The sequence below is a fragment of the Tachypleus tridentatus genome, chromosome 9, assembly GCF_004210375.1.
Source record: "Tachypleus tridentatus isolate NWPU-2018 chromosome 9, ASM421037v1, whole genome shotgun sequence".
NCBI lineage: Eukaryota > Metazoa > Arthropoda > Merostomata > Xiphosura > Limulidae > Tachypleus > Tachypleus tridentatus.
In genome coordinates, this window is record NC_134833.1 from 32,343,891 (window position 1) to 32,365,283 (window position 21,393).

Here is a 21,393-nt window from a genome sequence, read left to right on the forward strand (position 1 = left end):
TTTATTGCCTGATAAAGAGTGTTTCCTTGAAACATTGTATAAAATAAACTAGAAAAAGCTTTCACTTAGATGTAACAATTTATTCTTTACTATAATTTATCTAAATTCTCAAAATAAGCCAATTTTATGAAACTTGCTGCTTGTTGAACACAAATAATCTATAATAGAAACATGAAAAGTGCTAACTAATTTCTGATAAAGTGTAATATACTTAGCAGAAATACAGTACAAGTAATAGGGAAGTTATAAGACCTTAACAATTATTTGATAAAATATGTACCACAAATGAACTTAAAGCATCATTATACTATCTTTGAGTGTAGTAAATAATCAACGATTTTATAAATCACACATAAGGACACTTCCTAACATAAAAATTTTATACAAAAAACAATAACTGAAAAAAAAATTATGTCTTGGGAGATGAATCCAGGACTACTAGCTCTAAGAGCCAGAGCTCTACTACTAAGTTATTTCATGAGTACAAACCATCCCCAGTGTTCACCTATAGTCTTTTTTCACTCATTAGCTTTTCAAATAAATTTTTTGTGCCAGAAAGTGTCCTTTCATTGATTCCAAATTAGATTAATAAAATAATAAAATAAAATAATGTGTGTAACAGACTTTGTATAATTTGGTAGGGTGATGGTAAACCAACCTATTAAGTGCCTGACTACAAAATAGTGAGGTTAACCCACTCATATTAAAATGCCTTTTGAGTGAACTGTGACATCAATAACTTAGTGATAGAACACTGGCACTGTGAAACATATAAAACATCAAAAAGAAAAGATGTTTCAGTAATAACGATAAGACATAAAGACGGATTATTTACTTTAAACCGTCCTTGACTAAGAAGAGCAGCAAGAGAATTTGCATCATATCCGAAGGGATCACCAGGTGGCCCTGGAGGACCTGGGAGTCCACGTTGACCTTGTGGACCATCACGACCAGGCTCTCCTGATGAACCTCTTGGACCAGGTGGCCCCAATGGGCCTGGAAGTCCTGGTTGACCATCTGTGCCTTGAGGGCCATGAGGACCTGGAGGGCCCTATAAGGAAAAGAAATAAATGTGTCAACCTTTGAAAGGATATTACAAAATAAAGTTTACTTCACTAACTAAAGTATTAAGCCAGTTTGTACAAAGCACTTTCAGATCATGGCAAGATTAATTATTAAGAATGTATTTAACGTTACATTCATTAAAACTAATCAAAAATGTTTAATGCAACCTAATAAATATCTAGTACACATGAAAACTCTAGCAGGTTTAAGAATACATAAAGCATGTAGCATACAGTACATTCAGAGCACTTTAGATGTGAATCAATGCTAAAAAGTAACAATGCAGTGATGTAACAAAGTGACTCACTTCTACACCAGGAGGGCCTGGTTCCCCTGTCATTCCCCTCTCTCCTTGTGAGCCCTGAAGAAAATTAAGAAAATTAATCAAAATCTAATTAATTATAATGTATTATTTAAATAAGTTATATTTAATTTTGCTACCTCCACCTAAAAGTAAAAGAATGTTTAACAGAAGTTACAAAAAAATTCTCGAGTTTTCAATTACTTCCAGTCAATAAGACTTTATACAAGATATTTTAGAAATCATATAAAATTAATGTTGAAAAACACTTGCACTTGTTATGCTTAATTTTTTCAATTACATGATATACATTATACACAGTAATGTCCATGGAAGGGGTAGTTGACTGGCTGGGCTCAAGCCTCTGCTTTTCTGTCACAAAAAATATCCTTTTTTGTCAGTCAAAATTGGCCATAATTACTAAAAGGAACACCAGATTCTATACCTTGTTCACTGCAAGTTATTAGGAAGAAAAAAAAGATTTTAACTTTAAAATGGTAAGCACACAGAAGCTTTACAGTAAAAAAATGACATGCTATTAATTGTTAAAACACAACAATTCACTATTTCATTTTGAAATGTAATAGTTATTTATAAGACCAACTAAACAGAAGTACAAAAATGATATTTTTGCTTCTTATTGCTTTTGTATGTGTACCAGAGACAATCCACAATCCTCATAATCTCCCCCAACACCCCCCTTAAAAAAACACACAAAAAAACAAAAGTCTTGCCTTGCAATACTTAAAAAGTGCCCTTCTTTATCAATGAATCTGTTATTTTTACCATCCTCTGAACATTGTTAATGGTATATATACACTTTTCAGACGTAATATCTTCAGAAAAACTTAATGACTGATAACTATATTGAAATTTGAATATTATTACAGGCTCTTGTAATGATTATATAAAACATATTTCTGATTAAGTCAGTTGAAAGAGTGTTTGAAAATTGATATCAGTAATGCAGTAAAACCTTGATCTTAATGTTTAACACTAACATCTGTTGGGATACCCTGTGGTTTTTGATAACTAATAACAGCAGCCTGATAATACTTACTTTCCCACTATCATACCATCTATAAAGTCACCATTTAACATTTGAAAAGTGAAGACAACAACCTGGTAATATTTAGTTTCCCATTAGCATATCATCTATAAAGTCACCATTTAACATTTGCAAACCAAAGACAACCTCTTAACATTTAAGCCTTACTGTTTACCATACAACTTGTACAAACATCATGTAATGTGTGAAGATTAATAACAACAATATTATAATACTTTAACATCCTATTCATCCCTACTACCTGAAGAGACACCATGAGATATCTAAGGGTAAATAACAACCAACAAATACTTTAGCCACTTGTTTATCCTAAATGTTTACCATTATCATCTGTACAGACACCATGTAATATTTTAGAACTGATGACAACTGAATAATATGTTTATCTCTACCAACTGTAAACACCATGTGATATTTTAGGGTTGATGACTATCTATGTAACAACATGCTTGCATTTCTCTGTCTGGAACTTTTTTGATCAAATAATACGAATTTTATATTATTAGAAAGCCTTTTTTGTACAAGAAGTGTGGATTATGTACTGGCTTTTCTATTCAAAATCATCTTAGCTATTTTTCACTTAGTCAAACTTTTCAATGCAATGAGTGTGGTACAAAAGGGTGGCATTGTTATCACATGACAACCAGCTTTGATTTCAACTTTAGTTATTTTGTATGCAAAATATTTTACAACAACAATACTTAACCCAGATGGAATTTACTAAAAGAAATTAGCATTATATTGAATACAATTTCTGTTGGTTTCCTCAGTTTATTTAGGTTTAACACATGTGCAGTTTATTCAAAACCATATGCTTATCACTTTGTGAACACACATTCAGATGTTTCTGCATATTCAGCTAAGTTTGTATTCATCAAAACTTTACATTTAATTTGCAATAATTTAGCTTTGGTTCATTTCATAGACTGCTACAAACACCTTTTAGCTACTTTTTTCTTTAATATAGGTTTACTCTTTGTTTTTATGGGAATCTTTGTTTCAACTTGTAAAACCATGCCATAAACTGAGTGCTCATAACTGTTTCATACTCTGAACACTATTACAAGTACAATTACTTTATTCTTTACTCTACGTGTCGTTTTATTAAATAAAGTTATGCGAGTATGTTTGTCTGACTACAAACAGTTTTCAAACGTTGCATTCAGCGAATGAGTAATATTTTAGTCTCCTGCTTCTACCAACTGTACTGATGCCATAACAAATAAATTTTGTGTCTATTTGTTAAATTTGTTTTAGTTTTCTAATTATTTTTATAAGCAAAAGAAAACAGGTATATTTAATAGTTATTTCCATTTCAAAGAATCTTGCATGTTTTGCATCCTTCTGTTGCTAAGTTCATGCACTCTTAATTTTTACAGCTATAATTACCACACAGAACAAAAAAATGTTTTATCATTAATACCTAATTTTTAAAAGATGATACACGTGTATAAACACAACTATTCCCATATAATTTTGAAGTATATGATATTTATTTTAATCAGACTGAGACACATTTACAATTGTTTAAAGTTGCTCTTAAAACTCATCTAAAGCACTTTTACATCGTATTTTAAATATTAAATTAGTTATTTTAAGTTGCATTTGTTATTTAATAAAGCAAAAGAAAGGCCAGAAACTCCCTTTTCTAAGAGTTAAAGGTCATTAGAATGCACTTACACTTTGTAAATATACACATAACCTTCCACTCTGGTGAGCCTATAAATAATATGCATAACAACAACTAATTCTGGTAGTAAGAGTGATCATGTCATATATCAATTAAAGTGTATTGCTTTAAAACACATATAATTGCTATGTTACTGGGAAAATCACCCTTTCAAAGCACTCAAAATGTATTTGCTAAACACTTTAAGCCATCAATTGTTGAGCTGAAACAATGCTTACAGTCTTTGAGTACACATTCTGAAACATACTAAATCCCCTACTGTTACTCACCTTAATTATTTTATATAACAGTATAAAGTTATGTACTTCATATTACATTACACAAGGGTTAAGAATTCCACAAAAAATAACTGTTTTAATGGTGAGCTTACCATTGGTCCAGTTAATCCTTGTAAACCCATTAGGCCTCTGTGTCCTTTTTCACCCTTTTCACCAAATGCTCCACGATCTCCTTTCACTCCTGGATTACCCATAGGCCCAGTTAGTCCACGAGCTCCTTGAAGACCAATTTCACCAGGTGGACCATGCTGACCTTGTTCTCCACGCTTTCCTTCTGGACCAACTGGTCCTGGTGGTCCAGGAGGTCCCTGTAAGACAATGCAATTTATTTTTGTTTGTAATAAACACACAATGTTCTATTCCAAAGTATTGATATAGTAAATTTGATAACCTAAGTATTTTTAAAAAATTTTTTTTTCATCAGAAATCTCCCTTCTGAAAGCATTTTAGTTGTTTGGTTTCTTGAATTATGATATACCTCTTTTCTTTTTCTTCATAATTCTAAGTATCAGAAAAGTGCTAGTTATTTTCTGAAAAACAAAAATAAAAAAAATGTAGTGTATTAACATGCAAATGTTTTACTAAAATTGCCATATAAATATTTCAGATGCAATTACCATATTACTTCGAATTTAAGATGCACCTTTTTCACATTTATCTGAACTGAAAATTAAGATGTGTCTTAAATTCAAGTTATTATTTTTCACTTTTCGAAAATCTCGAAAACAACATTTTCTTTGAACAACAAAGATTTTTGCAAACATCATGCATTAACAAACAGATTGGACTATATTTTAAAAAGAACTTTGCTTAGAATGACTAAAAACAAATACAAAATGTCAAATTTGCTGATGTCAGCACCTCTAGCGATATAGTTGGATATCATCATTCTCATTCTCTATCTGACTCTCCTGTTGTTCAGATGCTATCTTATTGGTTTTTTTATTTCTATTGCATTTTTTATCCATGTAAGAACACTTTACGTAAGATGCCAAATTTAAAAGGAAAATTATTTTGTGCACTGAACAAACTGGGAATTGTGCAGCCAGCAAAAAGTATACAGTGAGTGAGTGAGGCAAACGTACACTGTTGGAGTGGTAGGAAAACCAAGGTGTTTTTTGCAAGAAAAGTACAAAGTCATTTTCAGATAGTTACGAAATAAAGGACTGCCTGTAATGAGAGAAATCTTAATGTTAAAAGGAAAAGAATGTGCAGGAAATAATGGTATTTCTCTCAAGGCTGGTGTGAAAAATTTATGAAAAAAGAAGGTTTATTATTATGGCAAAGAACAACAATTAGTCAAAAATTGCCATCAGATTTTGAAACAAAACTTATTGAATATCAACATTACGTTATTGGTCTACACTGAAGGAATCAATATTCCATAAACCAAACTGGTAAAACAGATGAAACAGCAGTTTTTTTTTGTTTCTTTTACATGCTGTACAACTACACTGTAAATGCTGAAGGAGAAATAATAGATGACAGTCAAAACCACTGGTTATGAAAAGTTAAGAGTTAGTGTCATGCTATGTGTCACTGCAGATGGAAATAAATTACCACAATATGTTATATTATACAGAAAAACATTGCCAAAAGATAATTTTTGCAAAGATGTATTATAGTCTGTGCACAAAAAAATGCATGGATGATATCAGACTTAACAGAAGAGTGGTTGGGATGTGTATTGGAACGTCAACCTGGTGCATTATTAAAGCAATGGAGCATACTTGTAATGGATGCATTTCATGACCATTTCTCTGATAAAATCAAGAGTAGGTTAAGAAATAAAAATAGTGATCTGGTGATAATTCCTGGCAGAATGCCAGGTCAATTACAACCTCTTGATGTGTCCAAAGATCATATCTGTAAGCATTATGATGCTTGGATGAATAAAGACAATCATGCTTTGACACTGAGTGGCAAAATAAAATGTACATCAACATCAATAATAGTGGAGCAGATTTCAAAAGCTTGGAAAGTATTGGACAATATTATTAGAAAATCGTTTTAAAAATGTTGTTTATCCAATGGAGAAGACTGAATGCAAAATGACAGTCTTTGTGACAATAGTGAATCAGCCAATGAAGGTGCTTTAACTTCAGAATATAACAGTGAGTCAGAAGAAACATCAGAGTAACATTCTGATTAAATAAAGAAACAGGAAGAAACATTACTGTAATGAAAATTTTGAATTTCCTGTATATTTTATATATTTGTTATTATATTTTATTTTAAATATATTAACATTTTTGATGTGTTATTAAAACATTTTACTCTTTTACATTTATCATCTAATTTTTTTTCCTGAGAATCCCTTTTTAAAAGTGGGGTGCATCTTAAATTAGAGGGTGTCTTAAATTCGAAGTAATATGGTATATTTTGCAATAACACAACAACAAATAAATATTGATTGTGGTGAAACTAATGGATCAGAAAAAGTAGTTTCAAGAAGATTTTAGTCTTGTGTAGTTGTACATCAGTACATAATTACTAGATTTAAAATTTACCTGCTGTCCCTGAGGCCCTGTGCGACCAGGTGATCCAGATTCTCCTCTGGGACCTCTCTCCCCTTGTTGGCCTGCAATTCCTGGTGGTCCTTCTATTCCTACTCGACCCTAACATTAAAAATACAGATGAATATAATGTATACACACACAATAAATCCTGTATTTACAGCTTAATACCTTAACTTTCTAGAATTTGCAAATAGATTGTTTTCACTTACATATCTTGTTTTATTAAAGTAACATGCATATAAAGGTACAACTACAACGTAACAATTTTTCATGAGTTTAAGGCACTGATTGTATTCCAAGAAAACCTCAACTCATCTACCACATGTAAAGAGATATACATATATTTCATTACTTTACTTAAAAGCTTAATTAAAGCAAACAAAATTAATATGACACTGCCAAATTTTCAATTACAAAGAAAAAGAAAAGAAAAACAAAACTGATGAAAATTTATTTCTTTTTGCTAACTAAGAGAATGTTTTCATACTTCCACACCAGGTTCTCCTGGCATGCCTGGAAGTCCAGGTTTTCCTCTCAATCCTTGAAGTCCAGGAGGTCCATCAGATCCAGGAATTCCTTTCTCACCTCTTTCTCCCTGTAACAAATAGTCACTACAAGGATTAGCATAATATTTTGTACAGTACAAATATTACATTAACAAAGACAAGTTTGAAAGAACTTCACGTGCTTTGTAGATTTCTTAAATCAACAGCAAAATATTCTTATTACACCTCTTCAAAGGAGTACAGAAGTTTATAATTATTATTTTATACTTTTTGTTACAAGCTACTGAAACATTACAATGAACTTTCTGTCAATTAAGACAAGCATTTGTTGGTTTTGTTATGGCAAAGATTCTAAGACTATCTTTCCTTCTCTTTATTTTTAAACTGCTAACCAGAGAGAGGGCAACTGACACACAGCACTTACTGCTAACTCTTGAGTTACTTTTTTATCAGTGAATAGTGATGTTGACTATCATATTATAATGAGCAGGCAGTTGAAGAGGCAAGCATGTTTGCTGATGGAATTTTATTCTATGATCTCTCAAAAAAGTAAATTTCAGGTAATAAAAGAATAGAATAATTTTGGGCTGAAATAATGAGCTAAATAAAAATGTTTAATTAATAACTAGCCAGAGTATATTGTTTATACACAATGGGTTACTCTCTAGAATCATAATAATTTTATTGTGTACACTGAATGATTTGATACAATTTAAAAGGTTTTATACATTAATTAAATTCACTTGTATGTGACACTTTATGGGGTGCTATGAATTGTTGTTAAAAAAAAACACACCTTAATATCAAGTTAGTTAACCCCTTAACCTTATGCAGAACTCACCTGGTGTGTGGGAGGTTCAGGGTTTGAATCCAAGCCAAGGCAATTATAATACCAAAATTGTCACATTTTTGTACATTATTTCTAACTTCTACAAGAACAATTTAGTATAGTTGTGAAGATTCATACCAGTAATGTAAAATTTTGTGGTGCTATTGGTATTTTCCCCAGAAATGTGATTGCACCTTAAAAAATTATGTTGCCAAGTAGTTTCGACAAGTAATATTGGACGTTAGGTACAGTTACATTGAATAAGTTACTATGAAACAAAGAGTTACAAGAAAGTGCTAGATAATAATGCTGACCCAAAAAAAGTTTCTTCGAATATGTACTAAGTAGAATTTAGAAGGAAGCAGATGTTAAGTGATTTTGATATATATATATATATGACAATGATGATAGCTTTATAATGTTATACATGAGTTTATAAACAAGGATGAGATTCATTTGCTTGAAGATTTTTTTAAAAGATAAAAACATAGCAGGGTACTAACCTGTGGGCCTGTTTTACCTGGAAGTCCCCGAGATCCTCGTAAACCTGGAAGTCCAGGAAGTCCTCTTTCTCCTACAGGCCCCAGGGGACCTGGAGGTCCTATAGGTCCCTAAAATTATACAAACAGAATGAGAAACAAAATAAGAACGGCAATGGCTAAAATTTGAAGAAATAATCAACTGTGGTTACAGTATATTTATGATTTTCTTGCACTGGAATAGCTTCTTGAAATCATGTTATGAGGTGATGAGAATTATAATCAATTGTGACAATTTGCAATTTGAACATCTTTGCAAATAGAAAATAATTATTATCATACAAAAACATGATTACCAATTAATAGAAGAAAAGAAACATAACCATTTTGTTTACCACTCCAATTCTAGATACAGTATGTTTGCAATATATAACAGTAATTACAACTTACTATAAATGTATTAGTTGTTTCAAAATTACAAATCAATAGCATCATAACATTAAACAATTATTATCTAGTTATTCCTAGATACAGTTTTTTAAAAATAAATTACCCTGGTTTTTCTACATAACTAGGTGCATTATTACTGACAATAAGCTAAATTATTTCATAAAAATATGCTGGCCTGAGCTTCTAAACACTTTCAGATAAAGAACGTATAAAAAATAAAGAAAATTATAAACAACTTAGATCACACATGGTGTATTTTGTTTTTCGACTGTGTACAATAAATCATTACTTTGTACTGGAAAAATAACTTGCTATTAACAGAGAAGCCATGTTTTAAGAGTACTACAATTTACAGGAAACTATAACAAATGATAACTACACACATAAAAATATACAGACTGATAAAATGACAGAATTTTATTAAAGCATTGTCTTAACTTTCAAATGAACCTGATTTTTGATATAATAAACACAGGCCACGAAGATTAAAAGTTTAAAATGCATGTGCTTCATCTTGTTGATAAAATTTACTTAAAGTAAGGTAGGGGCAATGATTTGTTGTTGTTTTAGTACAAAGATACACAATGGGCATTTTGTCAACCATGTGGGCTTAAACCCTGAATTTTTAGCATTGGAAGTCCGTAAAATAACCTGCTAGCCCACCAGGTGACAGACACAATCAAATAAAAGTCCCTGTTGTGGTTAGTAGCCTATTAGGTCACTTAATTTTAATCATTATTAAGTTAGTAATTTATTTTATTACTAGATACAAATTAATTTATATTCTATGTTTAGGTTGCTTCAACACTTGTGCTACTCATATATAAATAGCTTTTGCTATAATTTGGTAAATCAGTAGCTTCTTCTGGTTTAATTTCGACAAGTAATGGTAAGAGAAAGTCTTTAGAATTTATAAATATGCAAGTAAAGAGAGAGTAAATGAAAGTCCAATGAGAATAATTAAAATGAATAATTAGTAAGGAAGAGATTAAATAAAACAGATGGAAACTGACACAAATGAAACAAACATTATTTATAATAATAAGATGATAAAGAATGAAACTAACCTTTTAACTTCACAGAAAAAATTTATTTTTAATTTGTGTTTATAATTACCAGAGGTCCTCTTGATCCAAATTCGCCTTTAGGTCCTGGAAATCCTGGGAGACCTGGTTCACCAGGTGTACCTGGAGATCCAGTTCTACCTACATCTCCTTGTACTCCCTAAAATAAGGGTAGTATATTATGTAAAATCAATCTTTTCTACAAGTCTCTCAAATCAAGAAAGCATCTACATACTTAATTTTCAAAACCACTCTAAACAGAAGTGCTAAAAAATATACTTATAAAAAACAGAAACACAATGTCAAGAGGAATGCTGACTACAAATAAACTAGTACTTTTCAAAAGTAAATAAAATCAGCATTGTCCAATGCTAAAAGTTATTTATTTCTAACATCTCTGCTATCAAAATTTGTTGATGATTCTATTATCAAACATTAAGAAAGTGCTCAGTAAAAATGTGAAATGGGAAATCAGTACTTTGTAACATATTGTTAGTGCTCATATTTACCTGCCAATATCTGCTAGCAGTGAACAGATATTAATTCTATATGTACAGACTTGTTGAAATTGTTATTTACCTTAATGCCTGGTAGGCCTGGTATTCCAGGAAATCCAGGAGTGCCTGGTTTGCCCTGTTAAAAAAAAGAAATAAATTCATTGAATGTTTGTGTTGACTGATTTTGAAGTCCATATTATCACCCCATAGAATGTGCATGTGTATATTTATGATAATTACTTCTGTATCATTATCTCAGGTTTCAAAAATATTATAAACAGAATGAATGAGTGATAATAACAGTTCAAATGATATAAAATCTTCATTATATACTCATTATAAAATTAAAGTGCAAGTAAGAAATAATCCACACGCACATTACTTTGGATTTTAATATTCAAATGCTTTGAGCAATTATCTTCAAAATTTAAATATTCAACTAATCAAGTAAGATATCAGTTGTTATCATTTCTCAGATTTACACAACTTAAATAATTAGTATAGAATAAAAAAGAATTAAGTTTAATTATCCACTTTCAGCCAAACCTTACTTACTTCAGGTCCAAGGTTTCCTCGATGACCAGGTATACCAGGAAGACCCATATCTCCCTATATGCAGAAATAATAAGACAATGTTATAAATTTATGCTTCTCTAAAAGCCTAAAATAACTTCCTGACAGCTAAAGAAAACTACGATAACAATATGAAGAGCATGTTTCTTTAGCAACTAGATGAAGACAAAAGCAAAATTCGAAGAAAATATGTTCATTACAGCTAAACACCAACATCTTATAAACTGTTGTGCCAAAACAATATTTTGTTTATGTTAGTAACACATGGTATTCACAATTCTTTATGTGTATATCTGGTGGATTATTATGTGCACTTTTAATTTCTAAGTGTGAGTACTGTGGTATTTAAAGTAAACATTGCATCTAGATTACATATAATCGCATTAAATATACACATTTCTAGAAATGTTTTCCCTGGATGTATCTCATAGCAGCCATGAAATCAATCTTTATAGACACTGTACACTTATTAGTGCTAGCCCCAAACAAGGTCATTAAAGCTTTTAAATGTAGTATACACATACATATGTATAATGCACATATGCTCAGATGTATACAAAACCAGAATAGTACCATGAATGCAAATGAAAGAATTCTCTTTGAATAACAAAATTTTTATACATCTATAATAAAGTTCAGCAGGAAAATATGTTAACGAAAAAATAATAATAATGGAGAAATACATTTACCTTTTTCCCCATTTCTCCTCTGAGACCTATAAGTCCAGGAACACCAATATCTCCCTGTAAGTAAATATATAATTATGTAAAGTAGAAACACATTCATCAGGTTTTGACAAAATAACAGTTATGTAATGATGCTTCAGTCAAGCTCTTTACTAAATAAACACAAATAAGACTCATGGGTAACATATCATTATCATGTGACAGTTATTAACAACATGTTCATGATAAAGTTTATAAATTTAGAATTAATTTTTCTGTCTATAAAATAAATATGCATTCTTTTCCTTACACATTTCATTATGGATAGATATTAAGATGCTTCAAATCAACTTAGATGTCTATCTCACTGTTAGATGACTTAAGATAAGTGACAAAATAATTATTAAAATTGATATTAATCAAATTAGACTACAACATTCATAATAACTAAACTATAGAAGATAAAATAACTTAGTCTCACACTTGTGTTTACCAAATACATTAATATTTCTCTTTTTACTCATAATGTTTTTTTAACACTATATTAAGTGGTCGCAGAAAATGTTCAGGCCACTTTTTTCTGTCCTTATAATGTCCATCATATTTGAGTTTGTGGTACCAACTGTCAAAGAATGTCACGGAATACAAATGTTCTTGTGTGTACAAATTATAAACACTTTGTAAAGACTTAGTGTAATCGTTAAAACATTATTAAAAAATAGAACTTCTGACATTTTATCCAAATAAAGCTATTTTTAGCAGTTAACCACAGCAACAGTAGTACATAGCACCTGTTTGAAAATGTTATGAAACATACAATATCCATTAAAATATTTTCTAACCTACTGAAAAAACTCATACAAAAATATATATAATTATTTTACCCACAGCTAAAAATTCTTGTTCTTAATGAAAACTATGTTCAATTTTAGTATGATACTAAAATATAATACTTCTGTTACTTCTCTTCTTATATATCTCTCACCTGAGGACCTCTCTCCCCAGTTGGACCAGGCAGTCCTGTATCTCCATGTTCACCCTAGTTATTCCAGATTATACAATCAAATATGAATTCTGTATACTGAATAACAGAAACTAAACCATTTAATAAAACTTGTGTCAGGGAACAAAGAACACATTTTAACAACAAAAATTAACGTCACCGTAATGTATGAATAAATATGAGATGCTAAAATAATCTATTCCAATGGCGACACCTACAATTATAATTAAGTAACTAAATAAGCCCATTAAGGCAATAATAATACAGGATATAATTCACAAGGCCATTATATAGTTAATAAATTACATGGAAAGTTATTCCAAACTTGACTGTGCTAATTACAATATTATAACAAACACATAGTATACCTGTACAAGAAAGATTCAAGGACTTAGTATGACGTGATGACTGAATAACAGAGACCAGTGTGAAGTTCAAGCAAAAATAGAACATATAAACTAAAGGAGTGGAAATTAAAGGCTGACTGTTAAAGTGGAGAAGTAATACATTGTGGTAAAGTTAGAGAAGAAAAATATAATTTGTATTTAGAAGTTAAGCAAAGATAACTAACAAGATAAACGAGTGCTAGTATAAACAGAGATCTGTTTTATTCATGTTTGTTTTTGAATTTCGTGGAAAAACCACTTGAGGGCTATCTGCACTAACTGTCCCTAATTTAGAATCAAGAGATCAGTGGTAAAGCAACAACTGAACACCACCCATCACTAACTCTTCTCCAATAAATAGTGGAATTGATCATAATATTATAATGTCCCCCATGGATGAAAGGGGGAAGCAGTTTCTGAGTTGGAATTTGAACCCACAACCCTCATATTGTGAGTTGAGTGTCCTAACCACCAGGCTATGCCAGACCCAGAAACAATAACTGGGTTTCAAAGCAATTGCTTTCTTTCTAAAATCAGAAACAAATATATTTTGAAAGGACCAAAACTGTATTCACAATACACATTCTCTCAGTAACTAACCATTCAGAAAAGAGGGTCATAATATTCCCTACACAGAAGATCAGTTAGTGAGAAATGCAACTTTTCCACAAAACAATCACTATGTTCCTAGGCCATTCAATATACAATAAGTAAAACCTCAGTTTGAATTTAACATATTACCACAAATGGATTTTGACTGTTCCATATCACACTTTAAAAACGTGAAACTTTTGTAGGCACACTTTACATGTTACAGGAGACTAGGGCATGTAGCATTTACAAAGTACAAACATTTTTTGTGTGTAAAAAAATAAGACAAAAAAATAACAGCAGGCAAGTTGTATTAAACTGTTGGTCTGATTAATAAAAATGCTTCTGTCACCTTAAACATACACAAGCAAATATGGTGACAACCAATGAACAAATGTTAAAGACATTGTCTGCTGTATAATTCTCATGATTAAAATATCAATCTGTACAATCACTGTAGCCAACAATATAGCAGGAACAACCACTACATAAAATGATTAAGTACACAAGAAAACAATTATATTAAACTATTATATTTATTAGGTTGTCCAGAAACAAATGTTGGAATTCGCACAACGACATTTAGAAGCTGAATATTGAGTAACTTATTGTTGGTTGGTTAGTTTAACCAAATGTTTGTTGTTTACAAAGTGTATTAATTGTCTGCTGTTTCAACTCTACTCAGAGTAAGTTTTGCAACCCCTAACACAGCATAGACAAGGACTTTTGTCCAATTTCCCTCTACAACTTCAAACTTGGACGAAAAACTACCGAAACTGCATGAAACATCAATCAGGCATTTAGCCATGGATCTGTAACTGAACGTACAGTTCAGCACTGATTAAAGGTTTTTGACATGGAGATGAAATCTTGAAGACTACGAAGGCCATGAAAGGAAGCCATCCTTAGATGAAAACACATTAAAGGAGGCAGTTGAGACAGACCCTCTCACAGTAGTACATGAGCTTGCAGAAAGGCTAGGCACAAGCAAATCAAGCATTTATATTTGATAAATATATTTGATAAATCACCTGAGTGTGATTCGAAATATGAAAAAGTTGGATAAGTGGGTTCTGCATGAGCTGACTGAAGAGCAACAAAATCAGCATTATGAGAACTGTCATGGATGATGCTCCAAAAATTGAACTAATTGGGAATCAATGTTCTGCATCATCCACCTTATTCCCCAGACCTTTTCCTTATAGATTTTCATTTTTTCAAGCGCTTTTGAAACTTTTTGAGCAATAAACACTTTCAAAACCAGATAGCTGCAGAAGAAGCTTTTAGAGAGTTCATTGTCCATAGGAATTCAATTTCTACAGCACGGGCATAAACAGAATTGTTACATATTGGCAAAATGCGTTGAAGCAAATGGTGCTTACTTTGATTAAAGAATGTTTTACAACACTGGTTTATACTTTTCCAAACTTTGCAGTTCAAAAACGAAACTTATTTTTGGATAAGCGAATAACATAAAAAATGTCTAAAGTTCAACACAAAACTTGATTTTAAGTAGCAACATACCTTCAGTCCTGGACTTCCTACTTCACCCTTAATTCCTCTAGCACCTGCAACACCCTACAATAGGCAATTATGATACAGCATATAATTCACAATGTCATGACAGACCTTATACTCTAGTCAATGAATCATATGGAAAGTTACTCCATAATCAAGTAATCAAAATTAACAGAATGGGCTGCCAATATTTCTGAAAAATATATTTAGACAAAACAATATGACTGGCTAGCAGTGTCATTCGTTTAATGATTAGCAAAAATAAACAAACAAATAAATTTTAATAATAAATAAAGCATATATTTTGTACTTTGATATATACAAAATAACAAAGTCAGATTACAGTGTGTTTAGTTTTGTATGTAACAAGAATAACTAAACCATTAACTAGTTAAATAAAGTATAAAGTATTTCCATTATTTGAGTGGTTAATGAGTTTAAGATCCACTACAAATTAAATCTTAAATAATTTCCACTGTAAAAACTAAAAACTCTTCAAAATAATTTAGAAACTTAAGTAACAACACAGAATCAACTAGTCATAAATAATTATCTTAACAACAAGGAATTCAGAAACAAAAACTAAGACAAAATTATGAAGAAATACCTTCAACTTGAATATGACCATGTTGAGAAATGTTACTGAAGTTTTTATAGTATACTTGACTATATTCTGGATAACTTAACAGTTTAACATAAAGATATCTTTCATTGTTACTATTATAAGAAACGATTTCCGTAAACTAACCACTGGGCCAGGAAAGCCTTGTGGTCCAGAACGTCCTTCAAGACCTCTGTCACCTTTTATCCCAATGGCTCCACGTTTACCTTCAGGTCCGGGGTTCCCAACAGGACCCTCAAAAATAGGTGATTAAACATTAAAATAACCCTCTTACATGTATTGTTTGTACACGTGGTATTCACACACATGCACACATATTTTTTCAATAACTTCATTAATAATTAAAGTTATATTACAGAGAACATTTTAATCAACTATAACAATATGATCTGTCAAAGAAACTTTGAACACTTATATGTCCTTTCTTTTACGACTTACCTTTTACTATAAAAATTTCTATAAGTACGACAATTACACAGGCAATTTTACATATAAAAACATGGCTTGTTCCAAAACTGGCAATATTTTGAAAGAAAAAATGCAAAGTTAGATTTACAACATGCTTGCCTCAAGAAATGTTCAAGTTAACCATGGCCATTCTAAAAGTGAAAATTACTTGCAATACATAATTATTTTTGTGTTTGTATATATGGTAAAGCTACTACAGACTTCTGTTGTCATTTCTAATTTTGAACTCATTACCAGAGGAAAGGTAGTGAGTTAAAAGCACCCTGCCACCCATCATCCAAATACAATAATTGTTTTTTGTTTTTGAATTTCACACAAAGCTACATGAGGGTTATCTGTGCTAGTTGTCCCTAATTTAGTAGTGTAAGAATAGTTTTGATATGCTTCTAGCATATACTGGTACCATATGCTAGCTCTCTGCTAGCTTTTTTCTGTATAGTTCAGTCACTGCATGGGGTACCAAGACAGTTATTTCAGGCCCTAAATTTGATCATTATGTTCATTCAAACAAAACCCTTATAACACACCCTTGGTACAAGTATATAGGAATTCTAAAGAATGATAAGTATTCTCACCCTGGTTCATTCAACTGTCAACAGGGATCAGCAAATAATTACTATAGTATCGAAATTTACATACTATAATGGTATGAAAAATACACCGCCACTCCACCCCCCCAAAAAAAGAAAAAATATTACCCCCACCTCCAAAAAAAAAAAAAAAATATTCTCTTGTTCTAACACTTTTGCACAGTACTGTATATCTATCTTTTTTTAATACAAATATCAAAGATAACTAAAACATACATTGCAATAAGGATTAATAACACAGTCTTTCATTTCAATCAATTTCCTCAAGGTGAATATGTTCATTGCTTAACAAGTCAAACTGGCTAGATAGTAGATAGGACAGTATGCTGGCAATTTCATTTAAATACAAAATTATTAGCCTAATATTAATAACCTTTCAATTTGCCAGTGTCACCCTTATTAGCCAGTTAGCATTTTTATTAATATAGAATTATGGTATTTTAATATTGCTCAAAGAGTTAAATTTAGCTACACTAAATAAGGTTTGGGTGAGGAGGGCAAATATTTCTTGTATGCTACAGAAAGACACTCAAACAGGAATTTTAAATTGTATAACTGAATACTAACTAAGCTACAAACAGTAAGAAAACCAGAATGAGGTAATGTTAAATTTAACTAAAAAAATCAGGTGATACTGGATGTAATGCTACAACCCTATATACAAGTCAGCCATTATAAAACTAGATTATACATATATAATTCAACTGAATGGGTAGAATTAAAGACATTAGAAATTTGTATGATAAAATATTACATTTAATTATAATGGTGAATTTATACACATGAAAGAAATTGTATTATAATAAAATATATAAAATTTCATTATATTATGATGTTATTTCAATTTATGAATTGAAGAGTTTGTTGTGAATGCAGATCATTAGCAATTTGGAGAGAGATATACTATATTTTCAAACTTTACATAGTTTAAATTACAAAATATTTGGTTTGCTGTGTATGAACTTTGTACGAAGCTGCACAAGGACTATCTGTGCTAGCTATCTTTAATTTAACAGTGTAAGGCCAGGGAGAAGGCCGCTAGTCATCACAACCCACCACCAACTCTTGGGCTACTCTTTTACCAAGAAATAATGGGATTGACCATCACATTATAATGCCTACATGGCTGAAATAGTAATCACGTTTACTGGAATAGGGATTTGAACCTGTGACCCCACCAGTTTGTGAATCAAGCACCCTAATCACCTAATAATGCCAGATCCAGAAAATTTAACTAACAATAGGTAATTCTTGTCAACAAACCTTGAAAGTATGAGTCAGAAAATAAATTATGATAGAAAGATACTAAAATGTTGATGATAAGGAAAGTTCTATTTCAAAGAGTTTCTAATGACTTATGTTAGCAATACAAAATATAAAAGTAATTTAATTACTTTTTCCCCAGGTTCCCCAGGAGGTCCAACACGTCCAATATGACCTTCAGGTCCTTGTTCTCCTGGTCGTCCTATAGCACCTTCAAGACCAGGAGGTCCTTGTTCACCTCTAGTTCCTTTTGGTCCAGGTGATCCTGCTTGTCCTGTCCTACCTGGTAGTCCCTGAAACACAGAGGAATAACCAATACTTAAATCTATCTATAAGTAATATGAAAACATTGTGAGCATTTTGATAATGACAGTGACCATTCATTGAATGTTCTGTGCGAGATATTATTTTTTGAACAGAATTAATACATTTGAAAACATTTTCACTGATATTTACATGCATATTTTATGGTATTTGTTGTCCAATCAATAAAATAATCACAAATCTTGATACAGAGCATTGGAATTGTCAAACAATTGGATGTTATTACAATGTTATAACCATAAAATTCCTTGTTACCACACAAATTTCAATTCATTATAGTAAATTCAGCTTATCTTAACCACAATTCTTCAAAATGAGCCTCATAACATAACAATATCTTACATGCAACATATTTTAGTCAAAAGTTAAGATTTTAATAATGGCTGGCATCTAACTGAGATAAAATCATTACACTTTTAACTAACCATAAAAAAAAAAAAAAAGTAAAATACGTTTGTAAACATAGCATGTCCTAGCAGTATTAATACTATATAAATGGTGCAAGTACAATATAGATTTTTAAATCGTAATATTGCAGTTGGTAAAATCAAGGGTTTTCGAATTTATGGTAACAAGGAAGTAATATATTTAACTTGTTTAGGTTTTCAAAAGAAAATGCATATTATAGTATAACATTTTTATGAGTTACAAATTTCCATAAAATAAAATAAAAGTTTCAACTAACCACTAAGCCTGAAGGTCCTGAGTGACCCTTAGCTCCTTTAGCCCCAGTCAATCCCTGTTAAATGAAATGAAGAGCAAAAATTTCAGTTTATCTGGGGAGAAATAATTATTTCAATTGGCAGTAAATACATTATGATAAATATTGTTCCATACTTTTCTAATTATTGTTAATTCTCAATAACTGAGTTCATAAAGTATTTCTTCAAAAATAATAAGTTTTGAATTTAATATTTATCCACACTATGTAAATATCTATCTACAAAATTTCTGTACACACTTTTAATACACATTTCTATACCTATTGCTTGCTGCGTTTCTAATTTCTTTATTTTTTTAATCTTTCAGTTTTTAGAACTGACCCTTGGTCCTTGAAGTCCAGTATGTCCTCTTTCACCTCTCAAGCCTGGGGCTCCAGTTAAACCTGGTAGTCCTCTCTGACCAGGAAATCCCCTTTCGCCTCTGTCACCCTGTGGGCCTTGTAATCCAGAAGATCCAGGTGTTCCTGGTTTACCATCCTTACCAGCTTCCCCTGGACTTCCTCCTACTCCTGGTAGTCCCTGTAAGACGAATTAGAAAGTAGGAAAAAATGATCAAAAAATATATGAGTTGCATAATTCACTAGTACTAATCTGCTGAAGAAAAAACAACATATATACAAATAATGCTGATAAGGCTGTCTTAGTTTTTCTTCTATTTTTCTTTAATTTAGTCTTTGGAAATATGAAATAATCATTGCACAAAAAACAGTATTGTATTGTTATCAATCTCCTAAAATTACACAGATTGATTTACTTATGACCAATTGTAATTTATTCACACAAGTTTAATACTAAAAAATTAAATTATCTTACTTGAAAACCTCGTGCACCCTGAGGTCCTGGTGGACCCTTTTCACCAGGTTTCCCTGGGGTCCCAGGCTGACCAAGAGCTCCTGTAAACCCTTGTCTTCCAGGATAACCAACTGATCCTCGTTCTCCTTTAAGGCCTACTAACCCATCTAGACCAGGGACGCCCTAAAAAATAATTTCTGATATACTAAATACATATCTGTATAAATGCAGCAACTATTATATTACAGATAACATTAGCCTCAGTGAGGAACCAAAAGTGTCTAAATTTTTAGAGGAAAATCAACTGTCCTTATATAAAATTATATATGCATAACACAAAGATTGCCACTAATTAGATTATACATACATAAAACACATGTAGAGAAATGTGGAATAGTTTCATTGTATATGAACCCATGTATACTTCATGTGTACTCTCTTCATCAGAAAAACTTGTTTATTTCAAATGTTTAAGTAATTTTAAAGTATTGCTTTTAGAGAATATATCTCCTGCTAACTAAAAATCCACATAGCAGCAAGTTAAATTTTCTCATAACAAACATATTTATGCTAATTACTTACAGGAACATGTTGTATCCGTTCAATGATAAAAAAAAAAAACTATATGCTTTCATATATCATACAGTAAAGTAAAACATTTTAACATGCATAAATTACATTAATAAAAACTAATGCATAATCTAAGCTCCAATTTTCATCTAATCACCCAACTATTACCAAAGATGATGACAAATTACACAATGTAACACAAATTTTGTTCCTGGACAGTATGTGTTATTTCATAGTTGCTTATGTTGTAAAAGTACAGAAAATGGCCATTATTCCCTTCCAACTTTGCTTTTTGACCTGGATAATGAAATTTAGAAATTAACCTATTTTCTATGTAAAAATGGGCAAATTTGGACATTTTCATTTACATAAAGTCTGAATAAAACAACATACCAATCAAGTTATACCAAAATGAACAAAAATGTTTAGAAGTGAGTAGTTTTTGAGATTTGGGACTGTAGTGTAAATCACTTTCATATATCAACCCCCAAATATAGTCTCCTGTCATTTTTTGGTTATATGCTCCCAGGCCACAAAAGCAAAGTTTGAAGAGAAAAAT

General features: G+C 31.1%; 1 protein-coding gene across 1 annotated transcript in view; it reads right to left on the reverse strand.

The window, feature by feature from the left end:
- The window catches only part of LOC143225001 (uncharacterized), an 87,891-nt gene that overhangs the window by 16,819 nt on the left and 49,679 nt on the right, over positions 1–21,393 (reverse strand). The window contains exons 28-44 of the mRNA XM_076453610.1: positions 20,286–20,447; positions 19,794–19,991; positions 19,436–19,489; positions 18,558–18,719; positions 16,232–16,339; positions 15,490–15,543; positions 12,971–13,024; positions 12,010–12,063; positions 11,303–11,356; positions 10,830–10,883; positions 10,303–10,410; positions 8,761–8,868; positions 7,410–7,517; positions 6,914–7,021; positions 4,496–4,711; positions 1,373–1,426; positions 836–1,051 (exon numbers count right to left, since the gene is read on the reverse strand). Of these exons, the coding sequence (XP_076309725.1) occupies positions 836–1,051; positions 1,373–1,426; positions 4,496–4,711; positions 6,914–7,021; positions 7,410–7,517; positions 8,761–8,868; positions 10,303–10,410; positions 10,830–10,883; positions 11,303–11,356; positions 12,010–12,063; positions 12,971–13,024; positions 15,490–15,543; positions 16,232–16,339; positions 18,558–18,719; positions 19,436–19,489; positions 19,794–19,991; positions 20,286–20,447 (1,872 nt within the window). The remainder of the gene's footprint in view (positions 1–835; positions 1,052–1,372; positions 1,427–4,495; positions 4,712–6,913; positions 7,022–7,409; positions 7,518–8,760; positions 8,869–10,302; positions 10,411–10,829; positions 10,884–11,302; positions 11,357–12,009; positions 12,064–12,970; positions 13,025–15,489; positions 15,544–16,231; positions 16,340–18,557; positions 18,720–19,435; positions 19,490–19,793; positions 19,992–20,285; positions 20,448–21,393) is intronic.